The following is an 11,357-nucleotide window of genomic DNA, read 5'->3' on the forward strand; positions in this document are numbered from 1 at the left end:
ACCGCCCCCAGCGAATAGGAAACTCGCAGAGGCGGGGCTTGTGCTCGGCGAGGCGCCCCGCGGCTGGCGAAGAAAGAGGGCTCAGGAAGTGGAAGTGTTTGTTACCAAGTGGCCGGAGTTGGGGCGGGAGGGGCGGAGCCGCCGGAGAGTTCCCGGTGTGGGGTGGGGGATCGCCAGCTACGTCCTGGTTTCTCCCACTGTCGGCAGAGATGGGAGAGCCATCTGGGCTCCACCAGCGGGATGAACTGATCCACCTTGCCCTTCTCCCCGTGTTGGTGGAAGGACCCGAATGTTTTAACGTCTTTAGCCAGTTTGGTGTGCAGCTATGTTGAGGGTGAGGACGGGCCACTGTTGCTAGGGAAAACGCTCCCGCCCGGGGTAGCGAGGGACCGAGGTCTTCAGACCGAGGACCTAGCGCAATTGTTTCGGCAGACACTGTTTTTGCGTTTGTGGAGTCACTTTGCGCTGTCCCAGGACCTGCTTTTAGGGGTCAGAAGGACGTGAAAGTCCAGGAGAGAGCCTGATATTTCTGGGGTAGCCAGGCCACCTGGTACGATGGCGTGGACATAAGGGTTTGACTAGGGCTGGGGTGGGAAGTGGCAGAACTGGGGGAATCGACTTCTGGGCATTCCACAGGGACGGGCGCCCTGGCTTTTTTCAACAGAGAAAAACACGATTAGGGCTGTAAGATAAGCCTTCCAGTTCCCTCTTGCCCAATGAGAGGTGGTCACAGAGGGTGGAGGGGGGCAGCAGTCTGTTAAGGGTGAGGTGACCATTCTGGGACATTTGGCAGTCAGGGACAGTCCTCCCCACATGCTGTAACAATCCCTTCAACGCGATCCTCCCTCCCACTGCAAAGAAACAGCAGACGAGCTATACTTTCCAAAATACTGCCATTTAATTCTGAAAAACACAATGCTAGAGGGCCTGAGCTGTCTATGTGATTGGCTCCTGCAGCCTGCCACGTGCCCTGAAGAGACCAGAAAGGTCAGGCTCCGCCCTGCTCTGCCTGGGGAGAGGCCTTGCAGTTTCCTTATCGGGCCAAGTGTGAGCCGGTTGCTCAGAAAGCAAAGTTTCTGCCTCGAAAGCAAGTGCGGAGACCTCAAAACTGTGCAGTGTGTACTTCCTCTTCACTCCCCTTCCCTGCCCCGGCATGCGGAGCTGGAGGAAAGGTGCCCCTAGGTCATGCCCTGCATAGCTTCTGTCCACTGCAAACAGAAGACTCAGGGCTTTGGGAAACTGACCTTGGCCTCAGGAGAACTCTGTGCTGCCCCTCTCCCCACTCCAGGCTTGCCAGCATGACCTCGGTTTACCTAGAAATGGATGACCTCCCACTCTAACCTGACTCAGGAGGAGAAAGCTGAAGTCAAAGAAAAGGTCATGGGATTCAGGAGGAGGCAGAGCGTGGGTTTAGGGAGATGCTTAGAGAGATCCACGTGGGGCGAGATTCGCGCAGTTCTCCCTCCAGCCCGTCCACAGAGCCAGGGGCTTCTCTTTATGTGGTTCTTAACCCAGCAGAGAGAAAGCACTCTAGCCGCTTGAGGAAGTTGCCTGTGTGGCCACGTACCTGCCCAAGGACTGGGACAAGAAGAAAAACCTTTTCTTAACCCCCTCAGGGGTCTGGGACACAGGTAGAAAGGTAGATAAGACAGGGGTTTGGGGAAGGGGTTCCCCTGGGACTAATATCTCCAGGTGCCCCAGTGTGCTTGTGTGCTGGAGGAACAGGGGCGTGTCCCAGGATGGGGGTTTGTAAAGCCAGACGTAGCCCATAGCCTGCCAGACCCAGCTTCTCGCTGCTCTTCCCAGGGCTGGGCTCCCTCCCTTTTCTTCCCTGAGCTCTGGTCTGGCACCCAGCACAAGGGCCTTCTCCCTCGGAAAGGCTGGGGTCTGCTCAGCCTCTCTCCAGCTGAAGAGGGGGTGATGATGAGGTCACAAAGAGCCCCAGCCTCACCCTAGAAGTGCATCAGTATCCCCTGGAGCTAGGCTGGAGTAAGACCACCCTTGTCACCTCTAGGTGGGAGGACCACTAGACCCCTGTCTCAGTTTTCTGGACACCCTGGTGCCGTGTTTGGTATTCTATCTCAATGAAAGAAAATGTGTTTTACCCTCCCTGGGTCAGGGAAGCTACAAGAACGAGGGTAGGGGCTGGAGTCCAGCTTCCTTGTGAAAGGGCAGTGCTCTGGGTCCCCCAGCCAGGTCTGGGAGAGACGGCTGCATCCCTATGAGCCTCTAGCGTCTCCTCTGAGCCCCTTGGGATTCACACAAAGGAGCAGCAGCCGGGGCGCTTCTTCTGCGACTCCACGTAGTCTCGGATCTGGAAACTGGGTTCATTGGCTTGCCGCCCAGCCCTGTACTTCAGCTCCCTGGAGAGGAAGCGGAAGAGGCAAGGGGCCGGGCTGGACAGGGCTGCGAAGATGAGTACTCCCCCACCCTCATGCCCATGGCCTGGGGCAAATGGACCTCAGGATGCAGGACACAGTGTGGACTCCCAGGTGGGGCCGCTCTGACCTGCACCGTCCCGTCCCTGCTGCGCACTCACTTGGCAATGGCCAGAAAGGCTAACTCCACGTTCATGCCGGTCTTGGCACTGGTCTCCATGAAGGGAACGCCGTACTCCTGCCCCAGAGAGAATGTCCTCAGGGCTAGCCTCTGGCTGCCACCACCCTTCACCCCAGTCTACAGGCAGTCACTTACCCTGGCCAGCATTTCTCCGTCTTCTGAGCGGATCACCCTTTCACTGCTCACATCCGCCTGTCAAGCCCATGTGGGTCACTCTGGGGAAGGAAGCCTCAACCCCAGCTGGCCCAGCTTTTGCCCAGAGCAGGCACTGTCCGCCCCCTGCTGGTGGCTTGAGGGACTGTGGGCAGGTGCGATTGGCCTGGAGGCAGGGTTTCTGCCCCACTCAGGCTGTTACCAGGCACCCAGCCTTCGCTCTGGGAGGCAGGTGACTCCTAGACAAAGGGTGTGGTGACCCAGTCTCAGATGGGTGACAGTACTTGGAGCTATGCCTTTACAGTCTTAGTCCCTGACCTGTGATCTTGTTTACTATGGAGTAACGGGGACGAAGAGGCTGGGCCACCGTGGATCTAGAAGGATGTCCAGGTAACTCCTCTTGGGTGGCTCTGGGGCAGGGGGCAGGGGCTAATGCTGTAGTGAGGGGAGGGATGGGGTGGGCTGGCCCTGACAGAGCCACTCACCTTGTTGCCTAGCAGCATGATCACCACATCCCTCTGGGCATACTCATGGATCTCAGTGAGCCAGGCCTGTGGGAGAGGGCAGCTGAGCCGGGCCAAGGCTGGGACCAGGCCAGCCTCTTCCTCCCTCTCACCCTTCCTTCCGACCTGCTGGATTATCTCCAGATTGTCTGTCCTCTGAACACGATGCCCCATGCATTTTTTCATCTGTGTCTTTGTTCTGGCCTCTCTTGGGTGGCTTCCTTTGATCGCCCAAAAGAAGGTGCTCCTCCACCCCCACCAGCCTGAGTTCTATGGTGGATAGAGAAGGCCTGGAAGCTTTCCCTCTCTCACAATTCAACTGGGAGTCACTAGCAACAAGAAGTCTCAGGCCACATAAGAACTCTGTGATAGAAAAAACTGGGATTGATTGGTGATGTCTGTCATGGACAGTGGGTGGAGGTGGCAGTATGAGAGCCATGGATTTTTCATCCTTTTCATATTTATATGCTTTATTTCTCCAGTATGCTTGTCCTGGAGGTCAGGGAGCACATGAATTACTCTCTCTACTCTCCAGTAGTTTGGTAGGGAGTACGGCCACTCACTCACTCTGCCCGTGTCTCTTTCTGGCAGCCTGGGCTGGATGTATGTGTGAACTTTTCTGGTTGGGTCCCCCCCTCTTGGTCTCTGTGGATAATTGCCCAGGGTGGAGCTGGGGCTGCTCTGAGCACTTTGACGTGAGACACATGCATGAATCACAGGGACACTTGGTCTCCATGCCCAGGCAATCAAATACACATATTACTTCTGAGTCACCACCCTGTGCTTTTAGAAGGCCGCAGGATTCCATGCTCTGCCCCTTTCTCATGGAGCAGGAAGCAATCCTGGCCTGCACAGGTCCCGCTTTGGCTACCTGTGGGTGGGAGCACAGGGGACTGGAGGACCTACCCTGATGTTGTCAAAGGAAGATTTGTTGGTGATGTCATACAGCAGGAGCAAGGCTGAAGGGGAGAGAGAGACCGCAGGGGCACTCAGCAGCGGCATGGGTGCTGAGGGAGCTGGGGCAGGGCCAGACGGTGCGAGGCACTCACCCTGGGCATCTCGGTAGTAGGCATGGGTGACGCTGCGGAACCGCTCCTGCCCTGCGGTGTCCCAGATCTAAGAAGGGATGCAGAACTGGTTAGGAGGAGGCAGGGTGCAGGGGCTGGACTGGGTGGAGGGGACTATGTTGAGGTATGAGACATGTGGATGGGAAGGTGGGGCTGTTTCCTTCGGTAGGTTCTCAGGGCCTCCTGCATACTTGCTGACCCGGACAGTCACCGTCCCTGAGTTCTCATGCTCGTCCAGGGCCATCTCCACTACCCCAACCAGGGTGAGCTGTCCAGCCTCTTAGGGCAGACGAGCCCAGGAAACTGGGAGGAGAAGGGGGAGCCTAAGTTTGTCTGAAGGCATTTTGAGCTGCCTTTGAGAGCAGAGAGGTGCCTGGGAACTGGTTTTTCTGCAGACATCAAACAAACAAAAGCCATTTCCTCCATGGGCCCCACAGGAAATTACCCCAGGCTGAGGGCAGGGCCACAGGCCTCCTGTGGTTCAAGGTGAAGAGCCAGGGAGACCCCCCCCATCCTCCCTCTGCCAGCCCAGCCTCTGGTCTCACCTGCAGCTTCACTCTCACACCATCCACGGTAACCACCTTGTTCTGAAAGAGAAGGGAAGAGGGTGGGCAGGTGGGAGAGGCTGGCTTCCGACCTCTCATCCTGGCCCCTCTCCAGGCTTAGAGGGGTGTGCTGAGCCCCATGAAGTCTCAGCCAGATCACCCCATCAAGGCAGAGGGGACTTTGTGCCCAGACCCCTTCACTGCAGAGTCCTGTCTTCTGAGGACTCCATCTGTTGTCTCACCACAAGGCAGAGCGAGGGAGCCGAGACCCTGCCTGGCTCCCCGCGATGCAGCAGGCTGCACAGGGCTAGGCGCTGGAGGCCCTGGCCCTTCCCCACTTCAGTCCACCTGACCTGAGCTCAGCCCCAGAGCTGTCTCTGAGCCCCGGAGACCTCAGAGGTGAGATCACAGGGCCGTCTTCCCTGCAGCCGCCCCCTAGGTCTCTGGCTGAAGCTTCAGCTCTCTGGTTACTCAGAAGGCAGTGCCAAGCTTCTGCCTGGCCCCACCTGCCAGGATCAGGCCCTTCCCAGGCCTTTGGGTGTGCAGCATTCAGCACCTCTGATGCAGATTTAAAGACAGAGTCACTGAATGCCAGCAAGGGACCCTGGTGAGCTGCTTGGCCGTGCAGAGCTGTGCTTCCTGGGAACTCCAGAAAATGGGCTGACCTCGAGGCCTTGCCAAAGGGGCCCCAACTCAGAATAAGCAAGCAAGGGGCCCCGAGGGCTATGAGACTCCGTATGTACTGTGGGAAACTCTGCCCTGCTCTGGGGCAGCCCCCGGAGTGGAGGGCAGAAAGACTCAGTGTCATTTCCCATATCCTGTAACAGGCAAGGGGACACCTCTACCCAGAGTCCCCTAACCTGGCTACCTCTGTGGTGGTCCTGGGAGGCACCTGTGGTGCCCTCCAGGCAGTGAGTGCAGGAGTCCTTGGGAGCCAGGGTGGGCAAGGACGGCCAGCCCGTGCCTGAGCCGCAGCCCCTGAGCTGCCGCTGGGAGGAGCCTGCAGCCACCTCACCCTGAAGTCTATGCCGACCGTGGCTATGAAGGTCCTGGACAGGAAGGCCCCGTCTTTGAATTGGATCAGGAAACAGGTTTTGCCGACGCCTGAGTCTCCCAGAAGCATCACCTAGGAGATGGGCAGAGGCAGTTAATGGGGAGTCAGGCGAGCTTCCGGGATTTCAGGAAGAGATGCCCTGGAAAGAGGCTCAGAGCAGGAGAAAGGGCAGCTGCCTTCGCCCAGCCTCTCCTCTTGCCCGTGCGGGCTCCACCTCCCAGGCACTCCTCCGGCCCCTCCTGCCCTCATTAAGGGCTCTGCAAGCTCTGTTAAGCCCTCACCACTTACAAGTCGCTCTGTGCTCCGTGGCTCCAGAGAACCACACGTGGCCATGGTCCAGATTCCGGCCACATTTGCCCACTGCCTGTTTTAGGTGCATTCCACTCGGGCTTGCACGTGTGGGTGGGGCTCCACTGGGAGGTGGGTCAGGGAAGTCCTGACACCCCGCCCCCAGGGATTCCCAGCCACTGGCTATTAGGATCTGACAGGGTGGGTGGGGCCATTTCCTTTGTACTATGAATTTTTTTGAAGAGGTTTTCTCTTAAGCTGCATGTGCTCAGTGAAGAGAGAGAGAGAGAGAGAGAGAGAGAGAGGGAGGGAGAGAGGGGGAGAGAGAGGGAGGGGGAGGGGGGGAGAGAGGGAGAGAAAGAGGGAGAGAGGGAGAGAGATCATGACAAGAAAAGTGAGAAATCACCCCCCATGGGGGATAGCCACTTGCAATCCCTTCTCCATTCTCCTCCTGGGATCTTGCACACGCACATGCACTCGGTGTGAGTTTCGAACCACGGAGTCTGAGACTGGAACCATGATGGGCGATGTAACTACTACGCCATCTGCTGGCCCGCACTACATATTCTAAACTGACTGTTATTTGGGTTTCTTTTTGGATCAGCGTGTTTATTTGGAAGCGTCTAATGACGCTTTGTGTATATAAAAGGTTAGCACAAATTAGGGAAGATTGAAATTTACACTGAAGTGGCGACGAGACATTGAGTCTAAAGTTCTTTCAGCAGAAACCTCCCAGTGGGACAAACTGCCAGGAACTGGCAGCCATGGGTCACTGTAGGCAGGAGCTCCGGGGGCACGCGGAGGTGGGGTGTGTCCCTCCCTTTGTCGTCCTGCCAGTCTCTGCACGTCTTCTCTAGGGGGCAAGTGGGGGGGCAGTCATTCCTCAGTTTTGGAGAACAGGGGTCCAGACCAACACCTTAGAAAACTCCGTGGTTGGGTACAGTCCCTCGCAGAGTCTAGACTAGGTTTGAATTACTGTCAAGGCTCTGCATTTGTGGGACCTGTGGCTCTCCTGCTGTGGACAGGTTGTCGGGATTAGCTAACTTCGGTGGGGGAGCAGGGGGCTGAACGGGTCTAAGGTCACTGGAGTCCTCACTTGTAGATGGCCTGCTGCGTGGCTTTGGGAAGATTCCTTCCCCTGTCTACGGCATGGTTTCCACAATAGAAAGGACAGAAGAATAATCTCTCCCAGGTCTTTCTAGAGCTGGTTAATGGCTTGGGCCAATGATGGTGGCATGAGAGGTGGCCCCTCCCTTGCCCGTACTCTGGTCCCTCCAGGCTCCCCCAACTGTCTTGGACTCCGTCCTGCGGGACAGGCCTGGGGAGGCCAGGGACCACTCCCTGGCAAATGCTGCCTGACCAGGGTACAGATGAAGGTGGGGGACGGGGAGCTCTCTGGAGCTTGCCCTCCTCCCTGCCTTCTGGGTCCCAGCCCTGAGTGGAGGGAGGAGGGGGAAAGGGCGAGGGCCGGCTAGTGCCTGTGTACATTACAGATCACAACTGCCTTGAGCAAACCATGCCAGCCATCCACTGAGCCAGGCAATTCCACCAAACAAACAGCTGCCTGGCTGGGCCACGTCCTAGGCAAACAGCCCAGCCGACTGTAGGACAGTGAGGTCAGGTGGTCCCCACCAGCCTGGGGCAGGCCATGGCGCAGCCTCCCTCCTCAGGGCGCAGGGGCCCATTTCCGCCTCTGAGCCCACACAGTGCGCCTATCTCAACGGCTCTGGGCGGGTGACTTGCTGAGCGGCTTCCCCTGAAACCCTGGGGTGCAGGCCTGAGGCTCCCGCTGCAGCAGCGAGGCAGTGTGGGGGAGGAGACCAAGGTCACACCGCGATCCAGGACCTACCCCACTCCTGCAGAGGAAGCTGCACTCTGGGCCCCCCAGCCCCTCTTTCGGAGCTTCTGGTAGTTGCTCACTCCTAGGCACAGATGGAGGAGAGACAGACCAAGGTCTGCCCCCACCCCCACCTGCTTCCATCCAGGGCACTCCTGCAGAGGGAAGGAGCCCCAGGGAGCTGTCCTTACAGCTCTCCCAGGTGGGAAACTACTGCTAAGATTTTTTTCAGGTTCTAAAAATGCCCAGGTGGATCCGTCGGGTTCCCGCAGCCTCCAGGGAGGAGGGGCTTGGGAGGAAAGTGCCAGGCAGTGCGAGGAGGGGGGAGGAGGGCCGGGAAGGGAGAGGACGTGAGGGCGGCTGGAGGGACTTAGCGTTTTAGGCCTAACCACGCTCTTAAACTAGACTCGAGGTCTCCGCTGGGAGCTACTAGGGAAAGGGAAGGACTCGCTAGTAGCTCGTTCGCCAGGGGGCGTCCTCTCCAGATCTCCAGGCGGTCCCTATTCCCAGCACTTCTTAGCCTCTACGCAGGAGGGGTGTTTCTGCGCCTAACCCTTACGGAGAAGCACCGGGTTCCCGGGGACCGGTATTGGCGAGCGTGGCAGAAGAAAGCTGAATTGGGGTCCGCAGGATGGGGAGTCACTCAGTCTTCGCGGTCTCCCTCACCCTGCCCCCAACTCCCTAGAAGTTACATGGGCCCAAGGCCTATGCCCTGACCCTGCTTCCTTCTCTCTCCCCTCTAGGAGACCCCTGCTGCCTTGGGGGAGGGCTGAGTTAGCTCAGAGGCAGCCAGAACGTGGCTGGGAGTCCCCGCGGAGGAGCAGGGTCTCACGGAAATGGGTGCGGGGTGGGGCGGCCCTCAGAGTCCGCACGAGTCCCCCGCTGGGAGCAGCACCCACCCACCTTGCCGGTGAGATCGTAGCTCAGACTGCAGGGCGAGGAGCGCTCGGGGGCCTCGCCATCCCGGGCGGCAGCGGCGCCAGGCGTGCCGGTCATGTCCCTGGACTAGAGGTGAGCTGGGGCAGGCCAGCGGGCGAGGGAGAGGGCAGGGACGGCCCCGCCCCACGCTCCACCCACTCCTTCCTCCCTCCACGGACCCGGCCCGGACCCCGACAGGCTCCTCCCTCTGCCCCCGCTATCCCCTCTTTGACACCGGTCGGGAACCGACTGTCACTCGAGGGCTCGCGAAACCGTACTGTCTGCATCCGAGGGACGGGCGGACTCTCTGAGCAACACCGGCCGGCTCCTTGCTCTAAGGACATCGGCCAAATTCAGCCTCAGGACCTGCCCCGAAGGTCGCCAACTGTGGGGTTAGGTTCCCATCGGGGGAGCGGGCAAGAGCGACTATACCGCCATGCCGTGTCTGTGGGGTTGCACCCGGGAGCCTGGCTCCCGGGATCCCACTGCCGCTGCGCACCGCGGCCCCCAGGCGGCGCCCGCGCTCCGGCCCGCTGGCTGTCTACAGGTGGCCGCGCGCGGAGAGGGTGGGGACGCCCGTCGCAGTGCCGCGCAATTCTAAGTGAGGGTCATTTGCGGATACCTCTAAGGAGGTTTTGCTTTCGCTAATGCCCCCAGCCCCAGCTGGCAGAATATGGTTTTGTTTAGTGACAGATGTTTGCCTCTTAGCACGCTGACACGGGTGTTTTCAGGGTCCCTGGCAGGTGCTGGGGCTTTGACCTTTGGTACCGAATCCCCCCTATTTCCTCCAGATTCATTAGGCGGTGCCCAGAATGTCCCACCATGGAGGAGCCTTCACAGGCTGGCTTTGCAGCACCGTCTCCCCAGTAGACCCTGCCTGAAGTCAGGCTTGACCTTATTCAGGAGTGGCCCTCTCACCCTGGCACAGAGTAGGTGCCAGAGGAATTCATGAAGTCATGAATCATTTGAGCAGAGTTGCCAGGATGTCGTGGAACTTGGCAGCTCCTGGCAACAGGTGGGGAGAGGGTGGGGAGAGTGTCTGGGGTTGCCTGAGGCAGAGTTCTGAGTACCAGTCAGTACTCCCACCCCAACATTCTGCAGAACACCTTCGGGTTACAAAGAAGTGCAGTGGGGATTCCCTGGGACTGGGAGGGGAGACTGGCATTTGGGGGAGCCTGGAACAAGAAGTAACAAGGAAGATCTGAACAAGGGCTGGCTGGAGAGGCTGCTGCATGACCCCCACTGATGTCAGCACCCGTTAGGTCTCCAGCAGGACTCTGCAGCCATTGATAGAGCTGGTGGTGGAGGACTGGGGGCAGCATCTGAGCAGGGCCTGGGCAGGCCCCCCTTCCAGAGGGCAGTAGGCCTGGCAGTCTTTGGGGTGGGGACACACCCTAGGTAGTCACCCCACTCCCCTGTCTCCTCCAAATGGAGGGCCCCGGGCTCCATTCCTCCCCTGCCGCCCAGGCTGTGTTGCTTCTGCGCACTTCCTGCCTCAGTGACTGTCACCTAGGAGTCCCGAGCTGCAGCCAGGGCCCAGGGCACTTGCAAATAGCAAACCACGGAGGGATGTCAAATCTCCAAGTGAATGACACGTGGAGTATCTTAGCCTAGTCCTCTGGGGACATCAGACCGCTGACAGCTGACGGAGACCCAGCGTTCTGCAGCCTCTTTGAGCAGTGCGGTATGGGAGACGTCAGCTGCTGTGCAAAGACCCAGCTGCTCTGGGCAGGGGATGGAAAGAGGCCTCTCTGGACGAGGAGGACTGGGAGGTCCCTAGCCTTGGGAGAGGGGTGGGAAGGGGGCTGAGGGGAGACACATTTCCTCAGCCAGAGCTGCAGATCTGTGTGGGAGTAAGCAGCTGCGGCTGCCCCTGGTGGGTCACGTGTCCTCGAGATGGCTTCTGTCACATGGTGTTGCTGTCCTCCATCCCCAGCAGGGATTCCCCTGGGTTTGTGTCCCAGCTGTGAGCAGGACATTTGGATGTTTGTAACCCCAGGCCATGTACTTGACCCAGCCACTCCCAGGCTCAGGCCAGGCCCTGAGGTGTCCAGGACTGGGCAGCTAGCCGAGGCTCTGAAAGGCCCACCCTGCAGGCCGCAGAGCCCAGCCTGTGTTTGCCTGTGCACTGTCTCCACCCTCACTGACCTGCCTTACTCCTCTGGCCAAACTTTGGAGGGCCCACCTGTAGCCTGCAGGTATGCTCACTCACACTCACATTCACATTACTCTCTGCCCTCATGCCAGAGAGGAGGAAGCATGGGTGTGGGCATATGTGTGCAGTGGTGGGGGCACAGTGTGGGCGTGTGTGTGCAGTGGTGGGGATGCAGTGTGGGCATGTGTGTGCAGCGGTGTGGGCACAGTGTAGGCATGTGTGTGTGCAGCGGTGTGGGCACAGTGTAGGCATGTGTGTGTGTAGCGGTGTGGGCACAG

At 59.0% G+C, this 11,357-nt stretch overlaps 1 protein-coding gene across 5 annotated transcripts in view; it reads right to left on the reverse strand.

The window, feature by feature from the left end:
• Positions 1 to 876: 876 nt before the first annotated feature.
• Positions 877 to 11,357, reverse strand: part of RAB37 (RAB37, member RAS oncogene family) — a 60,690-nt gene continuing 50,209 nt past the window's right edge. The window contains exons 1-9 of one of the 5 annotated variants that reach the window (XM_027770801.1): positions 8,910 to 9,341; positions 5,696 to 5,953; positions 4,828 to 4,869; positions 4,265 to 4,331; positions 4,122 to 4,174; positions 3,198 to 3,263; positions 2,695 to 2,751; positions 2,540 to 2,616; positions 877 to 2,363 (exon numbers count right to left, since the gene is read on the reverse strand). In XM_027770801.1, coding sequence (XP_027626602.1) covers positions 2,258 to 2,363; positions 2,540 to 2,616; positions 2,695 to 2,751; positions 3,198 to 3,263; positions 4,122 to 4,174; positions 4,265 to 4,331; positions 4,828 to 4,869; positions 5,696 to 5,953; positions 8,910 to 9,002 — 819 coding nt within the window. In that variant the 5' untranslated portion in view covers positions 9,003 to 9,341 and the 3' untranslated portion in view covers positions 877 to 2,257. Of the gene's footprint in view, positions 2,364 to 2,539; positions 2,617 to 2,694; positions 2,752 to 3,197; positions 3,264 to 4,121; positions 4,175 to 4,264; positions 4,332 to 4,827; positions 4,870 to 5,695; positions 5,954 to 8,909; positions 9,342 to 11,357 lie in introns of those variants that run through there. The other 4 variants (XM_006145849.3, XM_006145848.3, XM_014586783.2 and 1 more) reach the window with 4 other exon arrangements.

Source organism: Tupaia chinensis, unplaced genomic scaffold, assembly GCF_000334495.1.
Source record: "Tupaia chinensis unplaced genomic scaffold, TupChi_1.0 Scaffold000159_1, whole genome shotgun sequence".
NCBI classification, from domain to species: domain Eukaryota; kingdom Metazoa; phylum Chordata; class Mammalia; order Scandentia; family Tupaiidae; genus Tupaia; species Tupaia belangeri.